General features: G+C 41.3%; 2 protein-coding genes across 4 annotated transcripts in view; both read right to left on the reverse strand.

Annotated features, from left to right (window-relative positions):
* sfmbt1 (Scm like with four mbt domains 1) overlaps positions 1-23,215 on the reverse strand; it is a 39,272-nt gene extending 16,057 nt beyond the window's left edge. Inside the window, exons 1-13 of one of the 3 annotated variants that reach the window (XM_079845235.1) lie at positions 23,122-23,215; positions 20,141-20,198; positions 19,723-19,817; positions 16,719-16,962; positions 15,982-16,070; positions 7,853-8,105; positions 5,915-6,012; positions 4,026-4,127; positions 2,952-3,111; positions 1,981-2,063; positions 618-744; positions 210-323; positions 64-106 (exon numbers count right to left, since the gene is read on the reverse strand). In XM_079845235.1, coding sequence (XP_079701361.1) covers positions 64-106; positions 210-323; positions 618-744; positions 1,981-2,063; positions 2,952-3,111; positions 4,026-4,127; positions 5,915-6,012; positions 7,853-8,105; positions 15,982-16,070; positions 16,719-16,962; positions 19,723-19,817; positions 20,141-20,165 — 1,433 coding nt within the window. In that variant the 5' untranslated portion in view covers positions 20,166-20,198; positions 23,122-23,215. The remainder of the gene's footprint in view (positions 1-63; positions 107-209; positions 324-617; positions 745-1,980; positions 2,064-2,951; positions 3,112-4,025; positions 4,128-5,914; positions 6,013-7,852; positions 8,106-15,981; positions 16,071-16,718; positions 16,963-19,722; positions 19,818-20,140; positions 20,199-23,121) is intronic. The other 2 variants (XM_079845237.1, XM_079845236.1) reach the window with 2 other exon arrangements.
* A 1,121-nt stretch (positions 23,216-24,336) lies between these two features.
* The window catches only part of prkcdb (protein kinase C, delta b), a 32,875-nt gene continuing 30,813 nt past the window's right edge, over positions 24,337-26,398 (reverse strand). The window contains exon 16 of the mRNA XM_079844582.1: positions 24,337-26,247. Coding sequence (XP_079700708.1) covers positions 26,089-26,247 — 159 coding nt within the window. The 3' untranslated portion in view covers positions 24,337-26,088. The remainder of the gene's footprint in view (positions 26,248-26,398) is intronic.

The raw sequence follows: 26,398 nt of genomic DNA on the forward strand, positions 1-26,398 counted from the left end.
TGAGTGTTTTTCCATAATCAAAAATACTTGAACTCAATTTCAACACTTTTGAGTCTTACTTACTGTTTCTCTGGCTGAACAACCGCAACCTTTTTCTGTTTCTCTACTGCAAAGACCACATAAAACATGAATTTGAATATCTTATCTAACACAGCACTTTGGCATCATGAACATTCTCTGAATTTGAGCGTTTGTGCTGTAACACTGACCTCTGGGCTTGCAAGGGTGATGAAGAGGATAGCCATTTGTTTCACACCAGCTCACTGGGAAAATATCCATGGAGTCTGTGTGAACTATGATCTCTGGGATGGCTTGCTTCAGACCTGAGCAAAGAGTGGGAGGGAAAGATACATGAGACAAACAAGCAGTCTGTTATGGCTAAGCTCCTTCAGTACTAGGACACATGCCTACTGACTAATCCTCATGCCTACTGACCTTCTGTGATGTCTATAAAGGGTTAAGCCCGGTCTTAAATTAGTCTGTTACTGGTCTTGCTATTTTTATTGAGAGATTCTGCTTTGTTAGTTTCCTCTGAAGCTAGTTCAAGGAGACATTGCATAATTATTTTTGGTCATTCAGGCTATCATGCTACATAAAAAAGAATGTTGACCTCACACCTTCCAAACGAATCCACATGTGTTGACCTTTGACCTTGGTAACAGTTGCTACGTGAATGTTTTCAGCGCAGAGCGGGTTGACGGCCTCCAGCATCATTGACTCTTTAATGCACTGATCAGATGGGTCCTACAAGGAAATTGAAAAGCAATTCAATGTCAGAAACTCACATCAGCAACAAAATATAATCGGTAACACTTTACAATAAAGTTCATTTGTTAACATTAGTTAACTACATTAGTTAACATTAACAAAGATAAATAAATGCTTTAAAAGTGCAGTTCATTATAAGTTGATGTTCATTTCAACATTTACTAATGCATTATTAAAATCTTGTTAACATTAGTGCACTGTGAACTAACATGAACAAACCATGAACAGCTGGATTTTTATTAACTAACGTTAACAAAGACTAACTAATGCTGAACAGAGGTGTCATGTCACTAATCATGTTTAGTTCATGTTAACTAATGCATTAACTAATGTTAACAAATACAACCTTATTGTAAAGTGTCACCATATCATCAATAACTGAGATTTTACCAAGTCTTGCAAGAAATTCAAATTGTATTCTGCAAGGCGCATTGACAGCAAAGGCATTTATAATGTTACAAAAGATGTCTATTTCAAATAAATGCTGTTATTCTGAACTTTCTATTCATCAAAGAATCCTAAAAAGATATATCATGGTGTCCACAAATATGGTTTCCAGAAATATTAACCCGCACCGCTGTTTTCAACATTGATATTAATAAGAAATGTATTGAGCATCAAATGAAGGATCATGTGACACTGAATGTGTCAAAGCAATAAATGTATTTAAAATGTAGCTTATTAAAACAGAAAACAGTTATTTTAAATTGCAATAATATATCTGTATTTTTTATCAAATAAATACAGCTTTGGTGAGCATTAGACTTCTTTCAAAAACCTTACCGACCCCTAACTTTTGAATGAAAGTGTATATAAAACAAGCATAAAATTAACATGCTGAAAAAAATCATCAAAAACACTTATTTTACACAATATTTACATATAAACTAATTACTGAATGACTGTCTTATTTTGTATAAATATTTAATACAATCTTTTTTAATATATCATTTTGATATATTATATATTTTTATATTATATATTATAATTCAATTGCCTGATTATGTCCAACTTCTTAATAAAGTTCTTTTCAGTTTATATTTTATATCCCAAAAATATTCAACTGAGTTTTAATTTAAAATAAACATGTTAAACTTAAAAGAGAGGCATTAACGTCAATGTATGTATAAACTGCATTTATGTAATTTTTAAATAAATTAATTACCATCATGCCATTAACCCATATTTAAATATGCAGAAGAAGAAACTCACTGGAGGAAAACATTGCTGCGGGGCTGCCTCAGCCTCACACTGCTTTAGATAGTCCGCCCAGTCAAAGTCCTGACCTTGGAATCCTACACACACAAAGACACACAAAGGTCAACAAGTGCACCTGAGAAACTGTCAACTGCATGACTATCTGTCTCCCTAATATACATATAGATTGCAAAATAACCAAAATGCTAGAAGAAACAAGACTTTAACTTTGAAGTAAATCACAAAGAGAACCCCAATGGCAATTCAAATTATGAACCAATCAATATGTTGATTGGCAATTAGTAGCATGAGCGGTAAAAGAGATCTAACAATGAACACTTTGATATGGCAGCGCTCAAAGCAAGGTCTAAAGAGACAAATAGTGTCTCCAAGACCAAAACCATAGATATATTCACTCAGCTAGGTGTTAAGAAAAAACTCCTGCATCAAAACAAAATGGTGAATCGTATTTATGGATTACTCATCAAGATGGGATTATGTTTGGCAAAGTTCAAAAGCCTCAGCTGTTTCCAGCTGTTAAAATGGGGAGCGATCCATAAAGACATGGCCAGCTATCCCACACCAGCCATTAGGTATAATGACTGCTCTGCTGGGTGGTATAACTGCCAAGGAATGAGGCTGTTTTTCATGAAATGGAGCATCCTACAGTAAAAACACTGCTCACTCATGTGTTCATATTCACAGGAAACCAATGTTTCATGGACAGCAGGATGAGCAAAATTTTTGGTGGCATATCCAATCGCCATTTTAACAAACTTTTATGCAAAATTATCCTGCTTGAGAAAATGATGCAATGTTCCCTACAGACAGTTTAGGACATGTAGGACTGCATGCCATGAAATGAAGCTGTTCTGAAAGGAAAGAGTGGGCCACCTTCCCATTAGGTCCCATATTGTCCATCATTTGTGTTATTTCACTTTATTTAATGTCTACTGTATTATGATAGGGAGGTTGTATCTCCAGACCTGGAGGGGGGCTGAGCTTGACTCCGTTCTTTAGGCTCCACTGCGTGGGAAAGATTCCCGGACTGTCCCTGTGACAAAGAAATGCGCGTCCGCCTCCCTCTTTCTGTGCCTCATCTCTCATATCATCCATCCGCACCAGAAAGAACTGATCATTAAATACCTGTCTCACACACATAAACAAACAGGTAAATCAATACCGTATATATACACATGAATGAAGCTAAGAATAAGGGGACAGGTCTACAAATGGTTTTCCTGTTCATCCTGATCTCATTTATCTGGAATACACCCATGTTTATCGACAATTAATGTAAAAAAAAAAATAAATAAATAAAAAAATTTAAAAAAATCACACAGAAAATAATATTGTACTGAACTGAACTGAGCTGGACGTTGACATCACCGTTTTCTCTACAGCAGCGGTATCGATAAATTAACTAAATTAATAACTTTTTTACAACAGAAATTAACCATCACTGAACTTAAGATGGACTATGACACTATTTTCTTTAGATCTGCTGTACAGCCAAAATAAACTTTGTTGCATTATTTTCCTGTGATCACTGTAAAGCTGCTTTGAAACAATCCGTATTGTAAAAAGCGCTATATAAATAAAAGTGACTTGACTTGACACACATATATGCACAGATTAGTATTTTTACGCATTTTTACATTTATTCCAAAATATATTATTCAAAATGTGAAAATTGAACAAAATGTGTTCAGCAGAAACTTTAGGAAAAACAAGTGATTTATACATAGATTTGACTGCACTAGTATAAACTAATTCCCTTGACCCTTCTGTTTTTTAGCCAACATGAGTAATGAGAAGCAAAAGTTGTTTTTGACAATACTAACTGAAAAAGAGAAGTAATTTCTGCTAAAGCTACTTTTTATAACTGAATCAAATCAACACTGAATATGTCTGTTACAGAGCTTTATTTATTAGCAATAGAATGGCTATTCAGCAAAGTATTAGGGTAAGAGGCCCAAACTACAGCAGTTTAGTGTGTCGACCATATTTTGGAGGAAATGAGAGGATAGGGCAGCTCCTTTAGAGTTATATTACGATACCTTGGCCACAGTGGCAGGGCTGATGGTAAAAGGAGTTCCTGGGTCCACAGCTTCCAGCTTCATCCCATCAGTAAAGCAGTGCGAAGTGATGGCTGATCTATCCTGAATACAGAAACAAGTGTATATTCCATCAATATGACTGAATCATTTAGAAATAAAAAATAAAGTAGAAACAATAGTGGGGAAAAAATGGAAAAAGCATTTTCTAGCTGTTTCTGAATTCCTTTCATCCATATTGTTATTGTAACATACCCTGATATGTTGGCTGTTTGGAATGAAATAACAGCATACTAAGTCAATACTACACAGTACATTCTGTAAACTGCCAACACCATTTAGATTTTTTTTAACCTTTATTAATCCTGTTCAAACAACAAACAAGCATTATCATTGTTTAACACAACCACAGTAAATACAAGCAGCATACATTGAAAAATAATAATAATAATACAAAAATTTAAGAAATTAAAGAAATATATCAAAGCAAATGATCACTTAAATTAAATTGGGAAGGTATGATCATTATATATTTCCAGTAATTTAGAGAGTCCTCATTTTCAGTTTCTTTAAGAATTAACTTTTTTTTTTATATATATAATTTTGAAATGGAACACTTAAAGGGTTAGTTCACCCAAAAATGAAAATTCTGTCAGTAATTACTCACCCTCATGTTGTTCCAACCATGTAAGACATAATTTAGTATATTTTTGATGAAATCTGAGAGCTGTCTCACTCCTCCATAGGCTTTCAGAGGGAATGAAACTTGATGGCCCAGAATAGTAAGTAAAAACGTCATTTAAGGAGTCCAAATGACTACAGTGGCTCTGTATTAAGTCTATCATGCGATGAAAATACTTTTTGAGCGGAAAAACAACAAAAATAACGACTTTATCACACTATTATTGTTGTTCAATTTGAGCCTCTGACGAGAGTTCGCGGGAGTGCCACGACGCATGCGCGAGAACTGAGATTACGGCGTTCTTCTTCTACTACTACTTGTTACTGGCTGCTCACTCTTTCGGAGTAGGGTTAATCTCAGTTCTTGCGCATGCGTCGTGGCACTCCCGCGAACTCTCAAAGTACAAATTGGCTCATATTAATTATGATTCATTTAAAATGATAGTCGGACATTGAACGCAATGTGTTCTGTTTAAGCTATACTGCACATTTTGGCATATGTTGTATGTCATATGTCATATGCATATGTGAAGGTGAGGACATTTTTGGGCCCCATTGACTTCCATAGCATTTTTTTCCCCATACTATGGAAGTCAATGAGGACCATCAACTGTTTGGTTATCCATATTCTCAAAATATATCCTTTTGTGTTCAGGAGAAGAAAGAAATTCATACGGTTTGGAACAACTTGAGGGTGAGTAAATAATGACAGAATTTTCATTTTTGGGTGAACTAAACTTTGGGTTGTTCACACAGAATGTGTTTGTGTTTAAAGACAGAAGGCAGTGGAATGGAAAAACGGAAGGACTTCAAAAGGTGCATGGGTATACTTCCTTTTCCGGGTTCTGTCTATTGCACAATTGAACATGCAACTCTATTGAATGTGAGCATGTTTGGTGCATACGCACTACCTAGTGGACCTTTAGTTTTTGAACGCTCAAATCACTCGCGTTCCGCTTTGTGTGACGTAATTTCCGTCATCAACACAGTCCATTGATGTCCGTGCACAAGGTCCCATGAGACAGATTTTTTCCGAGCAGGGGACACAAGGTGCAAGCTGCTGTTAAGTGCTTAGCTCAAGGGCACAAAGGTCACAGTGGATCTCTATTAACTCTCCAGTTTATGGATCACACCAACAGGGTCAAACAAGCAAACTTAGGGTCAGAGTCAAGTTTTAGCAAACATGTGGTAGTTAATCAGTATTTACTGACCCTGTAAAACTCCTCGCTAATGCTGGAGTCTTGCGCCTGAGAGAAGACGGTCTTCTTCACCTCCTCCCATTCAGCTTCAGTGCGCAGGGACAGCAGCACTACAAACAAACATGCACAAATACACAATCAGCTCTCAGCTGACCTCATCATATGTTTATCTTCTAAAAGCTAGTGGACTCTGATCTAAACCCCTGTAAACCCTTCCCCCATCCACCAATCCCTACTATTGATGAGCTAAACTGTAATATGAGGGTTTCCCAGGGTAAAAGTACTCTTGTAGTGCTTATGAGGACAATTCGAGCAACCTACCTTTTTGTGCATGAACTTAACCTCAGCATGGAGCTGATTTGCATATTAATAGGTCAGAAAGATTCAACTGTGAGTCCTGTTGGTCTGTTCACTAACCTACTCTGTAAGGAATCATCTAGCTACAGAACATGCAGCAACGACAACCCTCAAGATCTACATTTATTATCAGCTTCTGCTTCTGTTTCCATGGTTTTAGCTGCACTGACCACTAGGGTTGGGTATCGTTTGGGTTTTTTTCGATTCCGGTGCCAAACCGATACTTTTAAAACGGTTCCGGTGCCTAAACGGTGCCTGAACCGATACTTTTTTTTTAAAATGGCCACAAAACGAGGTGGATAACATTAAATGGCTTTTTATTTATTTATTTAAATTGAACCATTTATTAAAAGTTTAATGTATACTTAAATGTATGAATATAAATAAATACAAAACACAATTGACTTATTTACAAATTATAATTGACTTATTTACAAATTCACAGTAAAACCTAATAGCCACCTAACCCAACTACAACAAGCCTAATATAACTCTAAATAACAGTTACAGTAATAACAGCAGTTAGCCTAGTCTGTATTCTCGGTCTGCTACTAACCAGCTTCGAGCTTCAGCTTTATTTTGAAATATGATCATTTTCAATGGCTAAATATTTTAGAACGCATCGTCTTAATGTTTCCATGACGACGCGTCATGTTTCTCACATGACACAGCAGCCGCAATAGCGCTGACAGCTCAGCTGTATCGGGTTTATTTCGTTTTTTCTTTTTATTCAAAATATTCACAAACTTCTTAACTGTGTCACAAACTATCTGATGTTCAAATGTGTGAGTCAATGTGTGTTAGTTGATCTATAAAGCGCAATGGGCGGCGCCATGTTAGTTTGCGCCTCAGAATCGGATCTGTCGGATTTACAACACTTGAGTTCATTCTCGTCTTACAAAATACATGAAAGTAAGTGACCAGTGAACTGGAAGAAGAATAGAGTAAACGATATAGCTACTATTTAATGTGCATGTATCAGATGTGAATAAAACATGTAACGTTAGTCAAATTATAACCGCCTGAAAGGATTGTCATTGCCGCTTTCATAGACATCAGTGTGTGTTTTTTGCTAGTAGCCTACTTATGAGCATTTAAATGTCTGAAACCTGGAATAAACATGATGTCGTTGAAAACACTGAATAGTTGTCATGAGTTGTGATGTGACCAGCGCTGAGCGTCTGTCTCTGGCTCGGTGCCAGCCAAAGCACCCGAAAGCACGTTTGAATTTTGGCACCGAAATGAGGAACCGAAATCTGCGTTCTGATTCGGTCCGGTACATACCGGTTATATAAGTACCGGTGCCATATTGGAACCGGATTTCGGTACCCAACCCTACTGACCACTGACATTTTTCAAAAGCTAGCTGGTGCTTAGATGGAGTATAGTGCCAAGCACATAAACATAAAAATGGCCAAGCTAGTAACAAAATCATACACCGTGTAATGCCATATATTTTCAAAACGGTATATACTGTAGTATACAGAACTACAAAGATTTGAACTTTATTAAGTTAAATTACAAAGGGCTTTTAATTTGATGGGCATTTTCAATATGTATAACAAAGATATTTAGAAATTATGAAACCCTCACCTGCAGGTGGTCTGAGAGTACAGCTGTGCTCCTGTGCCCAGCCCGGTAAATGAAGCAGGGGGTCCAGGTAGAAGACCCATGTGATGGATTGGGTGTCAGGGAGTCCGTCTGTGCCGGCATATCGAAGCCGCAAGCGGCCCCCGACATTCTCCTCAATCACTGCAGACCAGACCACCTCAGCATCTTGACGGTCCACTAGCTCAACGTTTAGACCTGGACTTAACAGATCTATAGGATTACAGCCACGCTGAGCCTACAAACACAGGAAACGGGGGGAAAAGCACAGATAAAGTAATATGTAACAACCATCAGTTTAATGGCCACTGCTAATTCCTTGGTTCCCTTTCGAAAGGGAACTTGCGCTGCGTCAACTGACGCTACGGGGAACGCCTCCAGCGTGACAGGTGCCTGAAATCACAATTAAAAAACGTCAATCCTATTGACCGGCGACAGCCCATGACGTCATCAAGGTGCAACCAGGAAGTATAAAAGGGCGCCTTGCCAACATGACCGTATCTTTTCGTCTTCAGGGACTGTTTTGCCTATCTCACGTAAAGCGTCAAAGAAAGTTGAGAGAATGCAAACGAGAGAATGAAGTGTGCTCAGAAGCAACGCCACTTCCGCAGATGTGTGGACCCGTGTACCAGGTATCTTACACCTGAGGATACACACACACTCTGTGTGTACTGTCTGGGTGAGGAGCATGCACGGGAAGTTCTCGAGGGAGCTTCCTGTGCAAACTGCGAGCGTTTTCCCCTGAAGACGCTCCGCTCTCGTCTGGCTCTCTTCTCGAGGGGAGAGAATTCAGCATCTGGGGACGGCCCCGCTCGAGCTGAGGCTGAGCGGCGTTTGAACTCCTGGAGTTCCCAGATGGATCTGGCTCATCGTCTGGAGACTGGTGTGGTGCTTGCAGATGACGATCCAGATCACGAGGGGCAGACATCGGAGGAGGAGCGGGATTTGAGCTCCTCCTCCTCGTCTACGGCTCTTCCAACAGAGCAAAGGATGGATGAAGAGGTTGGTGAGTCAGCTGAGGCTGAAACCTCGCATCCATCCTGTCCCATGTACGGGGAGCTGGTGGAGGTCATGGAGCGCGCTGCAGGTAGACTGCAGCTGCCGTGGCAGCGCGCGAGGAGAGAGGTCGTGCGTCCAAATCGTTTGGATGACCGGTTTCTCTCCGCTCATGACCGCCCAGTCTTCCATTTCTTCCGGATCTCCATCAACAGATCTCGAAGGGATGGAAGAAGACGTATTCAGCCCGCATCCATCGGCATCAGCGAGCTAACTTCGCTGATGTCGAGGGATTGGCTGAGGCTGGATATGTGTCGATACCGCCCGTGGACGAGACGTTTGCGAACTATCTCGCCTCTGGGCGGCCATCGACACTGAGGTCTCCCACCCTGCCGACCAAACCGCTTAGGACAACATCACGGTTGAACGGCAGGGCGTACATGTCAGCGGGTCACGCTGGGGCGGCTTTACACACCATGGCGGTGTTACAAGCCTACCAGGCGGACCTGCTGAGGGACCTCGATCAGGGGGAGGGACTAACCCCTGATGCGGTGACCGAGTTGCGCCGGACCACGGATCTCGCTCTCCGGGCTGCCAAACAAACTGCGTTTGCCATCGGTCGTTCGATGGCGGCGATGGTAGCCACGGAGAGACATCTGTGGTTGAACCTGGCGGACATCGGGGAGAAAGAGAAGTCCTTTCTCCTGGATGCCCCGGTTTCACCCTCTGAACTTTTCGGCACCTCCGTGGAGGCGGTGGTCGGAAAGTTCAGGGAGGCGAAGGCGCGCTCGGCGGCATTTAGAACATGCATCCTGCTGAGGTCCGGGACCGTGGCCCGTCACGGTCTGAAGACTGGAGACGGGACCAGCGAACCAGCGTCGCCTCTCGAGCGCCCCCTCCGTGGAGGACTGGTGCGCAGAGAAGGCTGGACACCCGCAACAAGAAGAGGAAGGAAGCTGGTGCTGGTAACCGGAACCAGCGTAGGCAGCGGACTCCGCCTCCCAGGGCGGGCAGATGAGCGCTGCCTTTTTCCCTTCCTCCTGTGAAATTCCCCTGGGCGCTTTACATCAGGCCGGTGGGCCAATGATGAGCAGAAAATGTAAGATTCTGACGGCCCGCCTGGTTTGTTTGGTGAAAGCTTGATGGCTGGTTTGAAGCGCCGAGAAGAGCGAGTGGTGAGTCCCCCTCGAGAAGGGTGAAACATTTTCTACTAATGTTTTCAGGACTCCGTTTTTCGCTCTCCTGAGAGGGCTCGGGGGATTATGGAACATCGCTGGACATCGCAGGGCCTGCAGCTCCCCGTGAGTAAGCTAAGAACGATCTTCTTTGCAACATTATATGTTTGTGCATAATGCTATACTTTAGCTAGTAGAGATCTACCGCCTCTCCGTGTTATCTCTATCACTTATGTGAGTGTTTGTATTGCCGCTCTTGCTCGCGGGCTTGTGGCGCGCGGGGCGAGTTGTTTGTTTTCCTAGCTTTAAGTATAAAGTAGCATTACGACCAGGTTAAGCACTATGCGTGAGCTGTAGTGAGATCTGCGCCCAGCCCTGTTGGGCTTTTAAATGGGTTTCGGGGCCCCGTTGTTTATGTAAGGGGTGATAATATTTCTTTCCTGAGCCCTGGGTAGATCTAGTGCAGGTGTAGCACCGCACCACTTGGCCTAGGCTTTGCTAAGGATGGGGGGCGCTTCCTTTAAAAGCAGGTTTGTCGCCCTAGGCCTGTCTTTCAGTATAAGAACAGTGCATGTTTTTCTGCATCCTTGATTCAGCCTCCTCTTATTACAGAGTAGTCCGGCCAAGGCCCGCCCCCTTCTCTGCGTTCTGGGGTTATTTAGTAATGCAGTGTAGGTGTTGCAGCAGGGATAGCGACCTTGCCAGTGGTCGTGGGGCCGGGCTGAGCGTCTTTCGCTGTGTGCGTCCAAGACTTTAGTTTTGCTGTCCCCCGCCTTTCAGAGCTGATGTGGCCACCACCTTCTGGTGGCCCCCGGCCTCATCCTGGAGGATGGTACGGCCGGTGGGTTACATTTTTTGTATGATGTGTTTACCCTCTGCTCTATGTCCTCTGCTCCACCTTCTTTAGGGCTCGGGTCGAGCTGAACATCGCAACCTTCTGCAAAAAGTGGCGGTTTGATCGAATGCTCCCCTGAGGCCCGAGCATTACCAATGGCTGACGTCCTTGCACGAACGGCAGACCGCTGTATGAGAAAGTAAGGCGGCCGCCCTGAAGCAGGTGACGTAAGTTGTACTCCCCTCGCTTTAGAGGGTTCCTAAGCGTTTGTTTGCTGAGTACACTGCTGTTGGCAATGTGATTAGGTTCATGTCTGTAGGCACTGCCCTGTGAGACTGCGCTATCGCGGAGGCCCTTTAGCCTCTGGGATGGAGCCAGCCCCAGGTGCGGGCATATGAAGGCCAGCTGGTTGTGAGTAGCCAGCTTGGGCAGTCTGGGCAGCGGACTCCAGGACAAGGGAGTCTCGACGTCGTGGCTTTTTCTTTCTTTCCGTCGACGTCAACTTCAGCAGAAACCTCGTCAACCAGTAGGCCCTCTTTGGCCTCCTTGGGGATGAGTCCCCAGGTGATAACTGGATGTCCAGTTCTTCGTCAGCAGCAGACAGCTACCGTCAGCCCGGGTGCAGCAGCCAGCCTTCTTCTATCCGCGGCAGGGTTCATAGAACCTGCAGGCCTCCTATTTGGAGGTAGGCCCTGCCAGGCCTCCCTGAGGGGTAGGCTCCCGTTTTTGGGTTACCTTGGCTCAGATGGTAGGCCCCATCAGGCCTCCCTGAGAGCCTGCTGTGAGTAGCAGGCCTTGCCCGGTCTCCTCCGAGGGGGTATTCCTGAGCATTAGTCCCTCGACAGCTGGCACGAGCTGCTAGTAGGTGGTAGGCGCTACCAAGCCTCCCTAAGGGCCTGCTGTGGGGTAAGCAGGCTCACTAGACCTCCTCTGAGGGGTTGGTCCCGGGCCTCAGTCACTGGATGGCTAGCACGAGCTGCTAGTAGGTAGTAGGCCTCACCCGGCCTCCCTGAGGGCGAGTTCCCGGTTCCCAGTCTCTGTGGCGGTGAGCATGGAGTGCTAGCAGGTAGTAGGCCTCACTAGGCCTCCCTGGAGGACTAGCACGTTCTGCTATCAGGTGGTAGGCGGCGAGCCTCCCTGAGATCGTTCCCCGGTCCCCAGTTTCGGTACCTCACGGTAGCACGGGTTGCTAACAGGTAGCAAGCGGCACGGGCTTCCCTGGGGGATTCGCTATTGGATTGTAGGCCTCACCTACAATCCGGTTTCTAGCCGGTAGCACCTGAAGGCGATGTTCATACCCTAGCATGACGAGACGACGCTGCTACTATGCGGTCCCTACAGGAAGGGACTCTCATAGATCGCCTACAGCATGGTTACCTCACTGGACCTCCTCTGAGGGGTTGGTCCCGGGCCTCAGTCACTGGATGGCTAGCACGAGCTGCTAGTAGGTAGTAGGCCTCACCCGGCCTCCCTGAGGGCGAGTTCCCGGTTCCCAGTCTCTGTGGCGGTGAGCATGGAGTGCTAGCAGGTAGTAGGCCTCACTAGGCCTCCCTGGAGGACTAGCACGTTCTGCTATCAGGTGGTAGGCGGCGAGCCTCCCTGAGATCGTTCCCCGGTCCCCAGTTTCGGTACCTCACGGTAGCACGGGTTGCTAACAGGTAGCAAGCGGCACGGGCTTCCCTGGGGGATTCGCTATTGGATTGTAGGCCTCACCTGGCCTCCTCTAAGGGCATGTTCCGGTTTTCGCAGTTACTAGATGAGTCTAGTCAATGTGGAAAAGCTATCTAGCGCACCTATTGTCAGGTGGCAGGCCTAACTAAGCCTCCCTGAAGGAATGCCCAATGACTAAACAGGTGGTAGGCCTCACTAGGCCTCCCTGACGGAGCGAGTCCCTGTTCTCCCAGCTACCTCGAGGGCTAGCTCGACTGCGGTCAGGTGGTAGGCCTGCTAGGCCTCCCTGAGGGCGAGCTCCGTGGTTTGGACACGCGAGCAGTCGGCACAGGTTACCAGGTGGAGGCCCCTTCTGGCCTCCCTGGGGGACGAGTTCCCTCGGAGGGAACACATAACTGGCTTTACGCTGACAGCTGGTGGTCACCTGCTATCAGGCGCCGGTTTCTAGCCGGTAGCACCTGAAGGCGGTGTTCATACCCTAGCATTACGAGACGACGCTGCTACTATGCGGTCCCTACAGGAAGGGACTCTCATAGATCGCCTACAGCATGGTTACCTACCAGGCAGGCTTGGGAGCTCCTCTCAAGTGAGAGTCTTCTGTGAGCTGATAGCCGCCTGGCACTGATCCGTCGGTTGTAGGCCCATCGAGGCCTCCCAGCAAGGATCAGCCTGAAGGCCTGTTCGGCCTCCTGAGCACGTTTTAAAATAAGTGCTTGGTAGATCCTAGGATCGAGTGGCTAAACTCCCCTCGCTAGCAAGGGTTAGAAAGCACTTCGCTGAGCGCTGCTCTCCAGGATAACCCGTCTCTGAGGTCCGGCTGGTGGAGGACACTGCCTTTTTGCAGTACCCTAGCAGGATGTCTCTCCGGAGGCAAGTACCAGAGGCTCTGTACTTAAAGGGTAACTAAACCCTAAACCAACTTTTTTTAGTTAATGATCTGTAATACTGGGGCTTTATTAATGCTGTTCATTGATTCGAGTAAATGTTTTGACATTTGAGTATAAAGTGTTTTAATTCTATAAAATATGGTGTAAAACCGCCAAAGTGCTGCCCTCTTAAGGTTGAACGGTGGCTACTGCAGTTGAATTTTCCTATTGGACGTTGTGGTACATCGTGACGTAGGATGGTACCTCCAACGGCTCACTATCCGCGCCCCTGGCACGAGCTCACCACGCCCTCAGAAATGTTTCCCCCAATCACATGATGAGAACGGCTTCACTCCAGTATGAACTGTCATGTTACATGAAGTAAACATTATGAATGAAACTCACTTGACACTTGCTTTAACATTGTATTGAAGAAAATGCGGTTAAATAATGCAGTTGTCAGTACACGTCAGGCTTTTCTTGCGATATTGTTGCCGCCCGTCATGTGTACAGATCATTTTCATACATGAGACGCACTTTCAAACCCTGACACGCAAGTGGTTGCCGCGGACGCAGATAGATTAGGTCAGTTCTCTTGCGCGGCTGCTTCACTAGCATCGTCTGCATCGGGAGTTAACGCAGTTTGAGCAGCGACTCACATTGATAAGGCTCCGGGTTTGTGTCTGTAACAGACAATCCACCCTCCTCCACTTCAGGCGAAGGTAGGAGAATGACCGCTCTGTAGCACAGCTGGCGTCACTCCAGTCATTCTCCATCTTTGCGACTCGTGAGTCAGATAGCTGTCAATCATCCCGTAACTGCGGGTCTAAGGTGCACGCCCTCCGCTCAGCCCCGCCCTCGGTTCGTCCCCTCTGTGTCCGCCGGGCTCTGCCCACTTTTCCAGCATTTTTTGAAAATTGCCAGTGGGTGGAGTTAAGCTCTGAGCAGGGGTTTAGTTACCCTTTAAGCAGACAGGGGTTGGCCGAACTGACGTGTCCCACATAGAGGTCGCTAGGTCAGGCCTCCCTGGTGGCATTTGGTGAATTCTTCCCGAATAGTGACTGGCGCGGGTTCCCTCGGGTCCCCCTGCCACGTTCCCTTAAAGGAACCCCCTTCTGTCGAACAAGCTGGTTCCAGGCCTTCGAGCGGCCAGGGTAGGACTTCATGTAGTATGCGAAGTTTCCTTCTCAGGTTTATAGCTTGGGCTTTGACCGTAGGGAGCGCTGTCACTGACAGCCTAATGTGACCAGAAGGGGAGTGGTTCAGGCTTTTCAGTTGAATTTGCTTGTCCTGACAGTTGTCACTGCCATTGGGCATGCACTCCTTTCGGCATGGCGGCGTTGGTATATCGTTCCCCGTAGCGTCAGCTGACGCAGCGCGAGTTCCTTTTCGAAAGGGAACGTCTCTGGTTACGTATGTAACCTATGTTCCCTGAGAACAGGGAACGAGACGCTGCGTCGCTTTGCCAATGCGCAAGGCTTGCCTGCCAAACAGTCCCTTCAGACGTTTAGATACGGTCATGTTGGCAAGGCGCCCTTTTATACTTCCTGGTTGCACCTTGATGACGTCATGGGCTGTCGCCGGTCAATAGGATTGACGTTTTTTAATTGTGATTTCAGGCACCTGTCACGCTGGAGGCGTTCCCCGTAGCGTCAGCTGACGCAGCGTCTCGTTCCCTGTTCTCAGGGAACATAGGTTACATACGTAACCAGAGACGTTTTTAATACTGTTTGAGGCTATACTGAGTTTCAAATTCAAAAACGCATGCCTTTTCTACCCTTTTTTGCGCAAAATTAATTATTCTCATGATTTTAGTAGTCTCATTTCTTCGTTCTTCTTTAAATGAGGTATGTAAATAAACATTGAAAAACAAGCAACGTACATAACCGTTTAAAAGTTTGGGGTTGTAAGTTAAGTTTTTGAAAGTCTCTTATGCTCACCAAGGCTTTTATTTGATAAAAAATTAAGTTTTCTATTTTAATATATTTTAAAAATATATATTTTTGGCCGTTATGGTAAAGCTGAATTTTCAGCATCATCACTCCAGTCTTCAGTGTCACATGATCCTTCAGAAATCATTCTAATATGCTGATTTTGGTTTTTGAGATTTTGAAAACAGTTGTGCTGCTTAATTATGTTTGTGGAAATTGTGATGCAATATTTTCAGGATTCTTTGATGAATAGAAAGTAAAAATACTACTACTACTAATAATAATAATAATCTTTCCATAATGCAAGTCTTTACTTTTGATCAATTTAATGTGTCCTTGATGAATAAAAGCATTAAAAATCTTACTGACCCCAAACCTTTGAACGGTAGTGTAAATACAATATCTGTCCAGTGTATAATGACTGTTAAACTGTATATTTAACCATTGTCTATTCATGTCTCTCACACCACTCTACTGTCTCTTTATTCACACCACTGCAACTCAAAACAGCGAGATACTGACTGTATTAAAAATGGCATTAGTGGACTTGGAGAAGTATTAATTCAACCTATCCGTTTATTTTGCAAATAATAAATAGCTTTCTATAAATTTTCTCTGACATTTAAGGTATATCTCTTACCCCTTCCAGCAGACTAGCAGGTACACTGCAGGATTCAGCCAGAGCTTTCTCCAGTAACGCTTCCCATTCCTGGTGCTTCTCACGGACACCTGAGCACAAATTCAGGGGCACATTTAGGAGACATACAGTAGCAGATCTTCTGACATACTATCCTGCTGACAGATTTCTGCCATTTTGCACTTATGATGGCTTCAGCATTGACAAAGATATTTTGGGCCATAAGTGCAGCTGTCAAGTAAGGCGCAGGCAGCCAGAAGCAAAATGCCAGCAACCATCTGGACTCCCCCGAGCCTGTACATACTGCATTCTATTCCACTCTATTCCTTTTATTAATAAAAGAAGATTTAAGTATTAAAAAGGGTCCTTTAATAATTTCAGAGGAGTAAAGGCTGTGCCCATCAGCAAGCTGCAAGCTAAATAAAAGCCCCAACACAAACACCCCTCCCCCATTTCCTGAATATGCCCACAAATCGACTGTGAGCAACCACCTACAGGAATTAGCACTATGCTGCAAGCCACACAGCACTTGAAGAACATAAAGAAATATGCAAATTTGGATGATGCATACAAAGCTTTTCAGAAATGAGAGCATAACCTCTGCAGAGCCTAAATTCAAATCATCTTAACCTATAAAGCCACAATGTTCTCCTGAATAAGTGAGTGACTAAATTAAACAATTAAGTTCTAATCATCATAAATTAGAAAGCATAGTGAAATTGCTCAGTCGCCATTCTGACCCTCAGGAGGTCTCATCGGTCGACCCTGCTGCTTGCTCCAACCAATCGGGTGCAGATCGGCGGTCATGATGTCGCACCAGAAGTCGGCACGCCGGTCATCCTGGTAACCCTCATATCGTAGTAACAGCAGCTGTCCACAGGTGGTGATTATTGTAGCCACCCAGTACGCTGTTTCTGATTCAGTACGGACACACACCTCCAGCTTCATACCAGGAGTCAGACCCGTCTCCAGGCCCTGGTCCACCTGCAAAGGAAAAACATGTATTAATAGTTTGAATTAGCTTCAGCTTTCCTATTTTCAGTTTTCAATTTAATTTTATTTTACGTTATAGTCATTTTCTTGTTCATTTGAATTTATGATTTGTTTAAATGTTTCTATTTAGCTTTCATTTATTTGCATTAGTTTTTAGTAATATTAGTACAGTGTTATTTAAGTATTATTTATCAACTATAATATTATGTATTAGTAGTTTGAATTAGCTTTTACATTTTCAGATTTCACTTTAATATTAGTTTGTTTTAGTAATTTTATTTTGTAATGTTATTTTTGTCATTTTTATTAGTGTTTTAATTTTTCTATTTAGTTTTAATTTATTTTCATTAAATTTTTGTTTTAGTAATATTAGTACAGTGCTATTTTAGTATTATTTATAAACTATTATAGTATTTATTCATAGTTTGAATTAGCTTAAACTTTTATATTAATATATATTAACTTTTAGTTATTTTGTTATGTTCTTTTGTCATTTTTGTTCGTTTCTATTTATTTATTTATTTAATTTTTATGTAATTATTAGTTTTACTAACTTTAGTATTATTTATAAACTATTATATTATTTATTAGTAGTTAGACATAAAATTACTTGAAAATATTAAAGTAAAAGCTATGTTCATTTATCATTTTTAATGTTTATATTTAGCTTGAATTTATTTGTATTTTATTAATTTTTTTAGTAATATTAGTACTTCAACTTATTTAGTTAGTTGCCAGGGCAAAAAAAAAAAAAAAGTATTTTTTTTTTCTTCTAATATTTATATTTTATTTAATTTCAGCATTCTTTGAATAACTGCAAATATTTTAATAGTTTTAGTTTAAGTTAACAGTAACAACTAGAGGTGGGCATAAATACATTTTTTTAATCTAGATTAATCTCACTGTAATCTTGGAATTAATCTTGATTAAAATGGCTCATTTGAATTCTGCCGAAGGCATTCAGAATATGTGTACTCGTAAGTGATCGTTTGTCTTTTTGTATAGTTTGAATAATAAATAACTTATGTCCCTTTAAGACCTGACGCACACATGGATCCCACTGTTCCTGTGAGCTGGTTACGACTGTGTTTACGTTAAAACTCACCAAGATGGGCATTGAGACATTTTGAGTGTATTTGACCATTAATAAACTGGAAAAAGGAGCTAATTTTTGCACTTGTATGTCAGAGGCGGCTTTATTACGGTATGTGTGTGTGCGCTTCAGATGCGAGCGCGAAATCTGCGGGAATTAGTAGAATTAACGTTATGTTAACCTCGCGCGAAATTCAGACCGGTCACACCAATACTAACACGCTGTCATGAGGAAAACATTTTCAGAGGATTAAACGGACTGAATGAGAGGAGGTGGGCTAAAATATCAAGGTGAAAGTCATCAAAGCTTGCGTAGTATAGACCCAGCTCCCAACCCAACTTTGAGAATAGATTAACGGCGATATTTTTTTTTATCGCCCGATAAGAGTCTCACGTTAACGCAGCACGTTAACGCTGATAACGGCCCACCACTAGTATCAACACAAAAATAATTATTGTTTGGAAAAAGGTTTCACAAACAATCCCCTTGTCTGCCATTGGCCGGCATACAGATTGTCCTCAACTACTGTTCGGGTAGGTCGGGATGCACAGACAAATCTACCAATGCCTTACTTTTACTTGTCTATGCATGGTAATTATTTAAGGATCAGAAAAATGACACACTTCACCTTTAAATAATGAAGCATAAATTCAGTGTGAGGCAATATTTGCCCTCTGAAATAATTTTTCAAGGGCATTTTTTTCCTTTATGATGACTTTTTGTCCCATATTTTATCCATATAAACACATTCATGCCATCAACTTCTGCCTCTGTGACAGAAGTAATCTGACAGCCATTCAGTGGCCTCTGCAGCGGCACAAAATCCATACTAAACCATATTATTATATGACATAGAATATAATGAAATACGCAAGTGTGGAATAAAAGATTTAAAATCAGAGGAATGGACTACAGAGGCTTTTTTGCCATCTGACTGACTATAAATACCTGGGTAATTTTGGTGGTATTAGCAGTGGTATTATTGCTCCATCCATGCCCTGGTTAATTCCTGACCCAGTAAACAAATTCTTTAAGATGTAAATGGTCACTTATTGGTCTTACAGTTTCCCATGAGAGTAGAAATATATCACTAATGCACAGAGTGTTAATCTGAGTGTAGATTTAAGACATTTGTCCAATGTCATAAACCGAAATAAAAGTCAAAAGGTGAATGACAGTTTTCTTGTGTGCTGGCTGTTTTTACCATCAGACGTGACTGAAAAAAAGCAGGGTCTCCATAAGCTAATTAAGCTGATTCAAAGATTATTCAGTAGTGGATTCCAACCTGGTTCTTTTTGAGCATTTAATTTAAAAAAAACACAGCTCAAAAGAGTCATTCGTTCAGGAATCATTCCGGTAGCTCACATTGCTCCAGCAGTAACGCCAAGGACATGGGTTTGATTCCCAGGGAATGCATGAATTGATAAGATGTTTACCTTGAATGCAATGCAAGTTGTATGTAAATGCATAAAACTGTATAATGAATCGACTACTCCAGCAGGCAGCATCAGCGTAATGGAAAAACATGTTTTTAAGCAGTATTTTATCTTCAAATTTGATTAAAAGCTTTCAACTTTGTTAAAAAAAAAAGTATTTCTTTCACTGTAAGATTCGGAATAGTGGTGTAGAACAAACACAAGCTGGCCCAATTTACTCACGTGTTTGAACGCATGATGAGGTACAGAAAGTGCTCCGGTTTCCTCCAGGTAGTCATCCCAGTTAAACTCTGATACATCCTGACTAGAGTCCGCATCTGAAACATTGAATGTCCAATGCTCAGCTCTTTCCACACACAGCCTCATCACCTCACATTAAACCATATCAGCAGAGCATGAAAGTGAATGCTTCAATATAATATATAGTAATATTAGGGAGGAACTCGCACACATTTTCAAGTGACCTTTACATCCACCACTTTGTGTCAAGGACAAACACTAAGCCAAAGCAATCTAAATGTGCGCGATAAAGCCATTAGCTCTCAATACTGTATTTTTCAGGTTCAGAAGATGGACTACAGTATAGTTTTTCTGCAAATTATTTAGCAACACAGCACAAAGAACATCATAAATAGCTTACCAGACTCCAGCGCCTCAAGGCTCATGTCTGAAGCCCTCGGAGGACAATCAAACTGCTTCTTCATGAATAATGAGGGGGGAAAAAACAAACATTGAAACAAAAAAAGATTAATTATGATATTAGGATTACAATTAATATAAACGTGTTTCAATAAAAGTATTTGCGTGTGTGAAAGAAACTATGTGCGCATGACAAGACAGAAACATGAGGAGACTTGCACAAGCCACATTTCACACAGCCCTGTTCATTTAAGTAAGTGGGAGGAGGAATCCTCAGTGCGTAGCTGTAAAGATAAAAGCCACTTCTGTCGCTCAGACTCCCCGCATCACTTTTGAGAAGCAAAAATGCACGAAATGTGTAAATATCACCGAAACAGCACAGCAAAGTCTCTAATAACGCAAACAACACACCTGTATATAGAGAGAAAGGGAGACCAAATCAAGATATTCAGCCAGAAACAACTTTGAACGTGGTTTCAAACTCAACATGCAGTCTGAAAAATGCAAAAAGAAAGAAAACGGCTAACCAAAGTTGCATTAACTCTGTCTTTTCATTCAGAGCCGTCAAGCTGTCTTTGTGAAGGTTGACGTCTCTATTAAAGAGAGTCAGACATTCTCCCTGACAGCCGTTGGCGGGCCACGACCCTCCTGCTCTGCTGGGATCAACTCTTTCAGTCCACCCCCCTCCACTCCAGCACCGTCCCAGAGCCCTGGAGCACAGCCCGGGCCACGGACACAATGTGCTGGGGGTCACGCTGGTCTCCAATAGGGATTGAAAAGAGCAGCCAGGGCTGTTTAAAAAGCCATGTCGCTGTCCCTCAGTATGATGATCAACTGAACTTTAAAGCATATTGTGAAGGAATTACCCTTAGAAAAAAATACCATGGTAACAACAGTTTCCGCTCAAATAAAAACCTATTTACAAATATTAGTATTACTACAGTAAAGTTAAACAAAATACAGATTGTGAAAGCATTTAATGCTATTTTAAGTACATTATATTTCCATTTGTTATGATTTTATAGAAGTAAGAGTAAGAGAGCACTACAGATATTTTAGTAACTATGGTATTTTGGCAGAAACTACAGTTACCATGGTGATTTTGTAAGAGCAGAATCGGAGGGGAAGGATACTGAGATGATATAGGTGAGATTGAGGAGTGTAACACTTTGTTTCAACATCTGTAAACTCTGTGCCTAGTTTAGGCCAAATTCACACTGCAAAGGTGGCGTAGAAGCACTTTAGACAGACTGTTTAATGTGGCGTAAATGCATTTACACAGCAATTACAACTGTATGATTTGATACTAGGGGGAGAGGTGGGTCAGAGCAGGCATAATTAAGTCTGGCTTTGTATTGCATCTTTACACTGAATTTTGAGCCAGCACAAAGCAGCCTTAACTTGTCTGTGTAAAGATGTCTACTCCCTAAAGTGTAAAATAATGTCAAGTACAAAAAGTGTTGTTGTACAACCAATCCCGGATTTTTGTGGTATTCAAAACCATTACTATTTACTAACCATTCCTTCCTCTTTGCATTATAAACATTTAACTCAAAATGACAAACATATAGAAAATATTTGATTTAAAAACACATACACTTTGTGTTTTCATGTTTTTTACTGTACAAACTGTATATTCTATCCCATAACCCTAAACCTAAACTTTCTGCATTTTCAAAAAACATCAATTAGTATGATTTATAAGCAGTTTTCACTAAGGGGACAAAAAATGTCCCAACAAGGATTTCAGATATTGCCATCTTTGCCACACACATATGATAATAATTTTCAGCCCTGTAGTCTGAACTGATGGTGTCACAACATTAGCCTACACACGAGGGAATGAGGAGACCCCAGGACAGCGAAAATCTATTTCTGGTGTGTCTACCCTCAGCACATTCCTGCCAAACTTTGCCGCTCCATCCCTTCATGCTAAAGACAACTTCCTTCCATTAAACACACACAAACACAAGCGAATTACGGAAGCGAACATAACTGACTTAAAGCAATAAAGACTAAAAGAAGAAGATGAAATGACGCAGTGACCGCTGTCACGTGCACCAACCCCAGTCAGGTCCTCGAACTATTCAAAGTGTTCAGACATTCTGGCGAATTACTCATATACATTGTTTTGCAAAAATGAGAGGACATTCATTGGAATGATATTTATTGGATCAATTAACACTTTTCTCTATCTAAGAACAATAGTAAACAATATTTGTCTTGTATGTTCATGGTGGAATGAAGCCAATTGAGAGCTTGAGTTCTTCCCAATAGACTCTATAGTGATGGTGACTTATAACACAACTTCTATTATGTAACCCGGCCAGAGAATTAAACTGTCATCAATTTCTGAAAGTGCTTGAGGAAGCTACCATTCAACTTTATTATTTAAACATGAATGTTATGAAAACAGCATAAAACAACATTTTTCTACAATAAATATACTGCACCAGCGTTATGTACAACCAAAGCACAAATAAACGCATTTAGAAGGTATAGCGAGAAATGGAGCCGATAGCTGATATATCATGATTAAATTTACTGAGAGCAATTCCTAGAAGTCGCCCGATGATAGTTCGCTGGTCAAGCGCAGTGTATTCGGCTAGCTACATATAACTGGATAATAGCATTTAATACATTCAAGCCGATCGGACAACTTTCATTCCGAAAGACACATCGTGCAAATATACATTATTAGACACGAAACATTTTCTCTGCACTGATTCGCGAGGCTTTTTATGTTGATGTGAGTGCGGCTGATTCGGTGCACATGCTAAAAACGCCTGTAACCAAGACAAGTTACTGAAACGTCATAGCTTAAGCAATAGAGCCAGGCACTCATACGAGCGAGCACAAGTCACCTTTTTTTTGGAGACGGGAAAAAAGATGCAGGCAACGCAAAATCGCTCGTTAAAGCCAAGGTCGATTAGGGCAAAGGGTAAAATACATAAATATTTGGGAATGCATTTGGTTTCTTACCAGTGAGGAGTTTTTCAAGTCGGTTTTAGATGCCGTGTCTTTTTCCGCCTAGTCGTTCACGACCTCATTCCAATATGGCACAAAGTGAGAGTGCGCATGCGCCGCCTCTCGCGCGAGCCTCTCATCCACGAGCACGGGGATTGATATTTGTTGGCTTTTCAGCGATAAAAAAAGGCGAACTTGCCACATATTTCAACACAATGTTTGCGATGCCTCACCGAGACACTAAAGTGACGTTAAAAGATCACTTTTATTGCTTATTACAGCTTTTACTTGTAATGTTCCTAGACTGAACAATAAAAACGGTGGGACGCAATATTAAACGATAGCTTACAACAATCACAACCTGTTCATGTCGTTACTGCGCGGAGGTTAACGATTATTTTGGTTTATTTAAGTTAGTGGGAAAGAATGCAGTCTATGTTGTGGTATATAACATTTGCCGCCCAGATCACTGCCGTTTTGTTCAGTACAGAAAGTGTTTGTCCTATTGGCTAGAATGTACCATTAAACAGCTAATCTATCGCACAACTGCGCCACGCTGAGCAGTCAGTTCCTCTGTGTAAATAATCTTTCTGGATCCTTCTGTGGAAACAGCCATTTAATCAATTCCTTTATATCGATGGTAAATGTTTCATTCAAAACTTGAATGTCTGTTTTGAACAAAATCTGTCTTAAGTGTCAATATTTCAAAACAAACAGTTCTTATATGTTAAAAAAGAAGAATAATGAGCTTTGATTACCATGTCAGAGACTGACATTCATCCATATAAAGTAGCCTACTGATAAAATAATTGATCTTATGAGATCATTTTTTTCTATGAACAAAAGACACAGAAACTAAAAGGCTTTTACTAATTTACTTTAAAAAAAAAAAAAAAAAAACAAATACAACAAAACAAAAACACTTCTGTTATTTTTTGGTTTATACACTTATGTAATCTTTGTTATATAATTCATTTTTTGTACATTATATTCTAAGACCTTTATCTTTTACCCAGCTAAGTGAGAACATGCATTTTCATCCTGAATAGCCAAAAAGAAACAAACTACGCCTTTTCTAAAAATGGTTAAAGTTGTAGAAATGAATGTAGATTATTCATGGTCACAATTTTAACTACTTTGAACTTTATAGTGTGGACCATAAAGGGTGCAAAAAAGTAGAATAATTGTGGCAACAAAAAAAATAATAATCAAAGAATAAAATGAATATTTGAAAAATACAGTTTTATAATGTGAATCAAGCAGTTGCATTCAAAGTCATTTACTGGTCACATGTGTGACAACTGGCATGTTTACAAGTAGGCTAGGCTATATTGTGAACATGATTTATAAAAGAAAGAGGAATTGTAATATTATTAATACCTCTTTTAAATATTATATGCATCCTGTAGTTACATCTATATACTAATATGTTTACGTTCCATGGAGCTTTGACCCAGACATTATCTTTCAGAGGGACAAACTGAAATTAAACAGCTCTGGTCATGTGACTGTTTACACCCGCCATGTAAAAATGTTAACATGAAATCAAGACAGTCTGCTCTTTCCCTTATAGTTTCCCTCTGTGTAAAATACATCAACGGCTTTTTTAGACTCTTAAGCATCAAAGTAAATTTTAGTCACGCACATTACCGGTTGATCTGAATTTGCTGAAATGCTCTGGGATCTTTAGGTCAAAAGAGGCTTAACATGCAGTTTAAAGCTATATCCGCTAGATGGCAGTAATTTCAATCTTTTCGAATTAGTTTAAGCGGTTGTGATGGGCGCTAATGATGGCTCAGCACAAAGTACACTGAACAAACTGCTTGTCACTTCCTTAGAAAGAAAAAAAATATCAAAACAATACGTTTTTTTTAACCTAAATTAAAATATAATATCCTTAAAACCTTATTTATTTACTTATAATTGAGTGAAAACGGTGGCTACACAGTTTACCCAATTGTACTGTAGTAACATTTGGCATTTTGGCAGAAACTATGCTAAATAATAGGTGAAGGTGTCAAACGCAACACGACAAAAGTCAGAATTAAAGTTGAAGAAACCTTTAATGGTGTTTTGAGGAGTAAGCTCAGTAAAAAAAAAAGACATTAAAACATTACTACCTCCCGTAACACCAACAACAGTTCAGAACAATAAACATATATTGTTATATACAGTATCACACTTTATTAAAATACCAACATTAAATAACAGGACATATATTTATACTCTCACTTGCTCAGGAGATGTATTTCCTCCACCCATCAATATTCTGTACCAATATATACTACCTATTACAGTACCATAAAAGTAAACCTATGCATGAACGAGACATTAATATTTCTAAAGTTTTCATAGTGCAGAGGTTTTAGGTTCACCTACAAGAGACTTCCATGATTTATAGATCCACAGTGAAAAAAAAACACTATTTTGTGTACGCTCAGAGGAGCTTATGCCAGCTCACGCTGGGAAAATCAGCATCTTAAAATTACAACTTACACAATAAAACTTGTTTCAGATCAACAAGAAAGGATAGACGCAAAAAGGGCCAAATCATCCCACAAATGAACCTTAGTATGAGAGTCTATGCTTGACAATGAAACGTTGTATGAGGGTGAACAAGGAGGATTCAAGAGTCTTAAAAAGGCCACTATTGCAAAGTCCCAGCATATTATACAGTCTACAATATACAAGTCCCTTTCTCTCAGTGTCCCTTTTTGTCTGTGTGTGTATACAGTATATGTGCATTATTTAATCCAATGAACATATATATTTATGTTAGGGATATTACAATAACAAATATAGTACATCATTAAAAGAAGTTCTTTTGATTGAAAGTTTTGATCATTTGATTAACGAAGAAATCTATTATCTATTTGGACCATCCAGAAAGTATAACAAGTGTAACACTGGTTGAACTCCTGGCTCCTGCATGCCATTTTTGATTTGAGATGGGCAGGTTTAGAGGACCCTGGCCAGAATGTCTCATTTCTCCAGAATGGTGTCCATTTTGGGGTTAATGAAAGAAAAGCCGTTGAAGGCAGTCTGGTCCATAGAGTCAATCAGGTTTTTGTCGCTTTGAGAGAGACGGGGCTTCTCGCTGAGGAACTCACGGTCAAAGTTGCTACAGTCATTGGCCGATTTCTGCAAGTAGAGGAAGAGAGATGTCAGAAAATAATCCTGAAGTGAAAGAGTTCATTTTTGTGAGCGACTAGATCATAGTGTCTTTTGTGTTTTTTTCTCATTGCAATAGCAGAATAAACAAGAACCTTCAAGACAGCGTTTCATAGGACTA

This window comes from Gobio gobio, assembly GCF_949357685.1.
Source record: "Gobio gobio genome assembly, chromosome: 19".
In the NCBI taxonomy this organism is placed as follows: Eukaryota; Metazoa; Chordata; class Actinopteri; order Cypriniformes; family Gobionidae; genus Gobio; species Gobio gobio.